The sequence below is a fragment of the Propithecus coquereli genome, unplaced genomic scaffold, assembly GCF_000956105.1.
Source record: "Propithecus coquereli isolate 6110/MARCELLA unplaced genomic scaffold, Pcoq_1.0 Scaffold73, whole genome shotgun sequence".
Classification (NCBI taxonomy): Eukaryota; Metazoa; Chordata; class Mammalia; order Primates; family Indriidae; genus Propithecus; species Propithecus coquereli.
Window position 1 is genome coordinate 7,935,320 of NW_012153396.1, and position 1,499 is coordinate 7,936,818.

The following is a 1,499-nucleotide window of genomic DNA, read 5'->3' on the forward strand; positions in this document are numbered from 1 at the left end:
TAACACTGCTCTCCTTTTGAGACAAATATGTCTTTCTCACTTAAAAGAAAATCTTTTCTTCCTGAAAATAAGATAACATCTCTGAAGAGTAGATAAGCCTTAATAGAGGTACGATGTAGTGGAAGAAGTGTGACTGCTAACTAATAAACCTGAATTCTAGTCCCAGTTGTGCCCATAATTGCAATGGGGACAAATCATTTCCTTTCTCCGAACCTCCGTTTTCTCGTCTGTAAAATAAGGGTGCTGGATATGGGGATCTCTAACTCTTGTTGCAGCTAAGGTCTATGCTCAGATGGGACTAATCTCACCACTCTTTCCAAGCTGCTCTCTTCTGCCAAATGCACTGCCTCTATCCTGGCATTTCTGTACAGGGTGAACAAACTTTAAAAATAAAACTTCCTACCTGCTGTAGGATGATGCGTTCACTTAAATTTTAGTTAACCTATTTATTCCTTGACAAGAGAAAACTGGGACATCAGATAAAAACCCATCTTTTCTGCTGTCTTGTCAAGGCTCATTCTGATCCTTGTGACTGACTGGTCAGAGCTCTTACCAGAGTCAGCAGCATCCACTCAACACCACTCATGACCTGTAGCTGCCTTTCAGAAGCGGTACATCTACCTACCCCTCGCCCTCCTATATTCACAGCTGCCGATCTGAAAATTATGATGTGTCAGACATTTTTCAACCTTAACATCCATCAACTCATCTTTACATTTCTAATCCCAGCTTAACTGTAATGGATTTTTAGGTAGCTAAAGAGGTTAGCCAACCAAGACAGAAAGTCACGTCATGAATAAGTAGCATGCTGAATATACATTTCTTACCTTACGCTTGTTGGTAGGACACACATAGAGATAGCTTAAAATCGTTTTCAAACCAACTTTATCATTCAGCTTCTCATAGGTTGTTCCATAATCGGTTGACCTATAATTCAAAAGGAGCACTAGTGAGGACAGAAGTATACGTCATTTGGCCGCCTGTCAGTATAATGCATGTTTTACATAGCAGAATGGCTCTCGGGAGGTTTCTAAATGACTCATGTAGTATATAATGATGCTTAATTATGTACACAGTAGCATCATGTGAGTGGTTAACATTTGCATTTAAATTGAATTGGTAAAAATTAAAACCCCATCTCTCTACCGCTGCTTAATGTACGCACAGTGCATAAAAGATGTGATTCATTTAAAAAGATTAAGCGATGAGGGTGGCCCTTGAATTGACCAAAGAATTAAAGAGCTTTTAGTTAGATATGACAATCTCCAAACTTTTGCTTTATCTTTGGCATAGAGGAAAGGCAGGTTCTCCTGATTTATCTACAAATTGTGTTTTCTTTCATGAGTCAGAGAATATATGGTGGGTCGTTCCCTTCAAAGGTCATTCAGTCTGTTCTATTATTTAAGAGCAAGAAAATGTCTCAATAATAAGTGAAATTTCACGATCTTACTCAATGGCCTTTTCCAGCGTTAAGCAACCCGGAGTTGGGAGGACATTGA

The 1,499-nt window shown here is 39.0% G+C and overlaps 1 protein-coding gene across 4 annotated transcripts in view; it reads right to left on the reverse strand.

Moving 5' to 3' along the window:
• The window catches only part of SORCS1 (sortilin-related VPS10 domain containing receptor 1), a 581,564-nt gene that overhangs the window by 301,809 nt on the left and 278,256 nt on the right, over positions 1–1,499 (reverse strand). For all 4 annotated transcript variants that reach the window (XM_012661649.1, XM_012661648.1, XM_012661647.1 and 1 more), the window contains exon 3: positions 828–927. In XM_012661649.1, the coding sequence (XP_012517103.1) occupies positions 828–927 (100 nt within the window). The remainder of the gene's footprint in view (positions 1–827; positions 928–1,499) is intronic.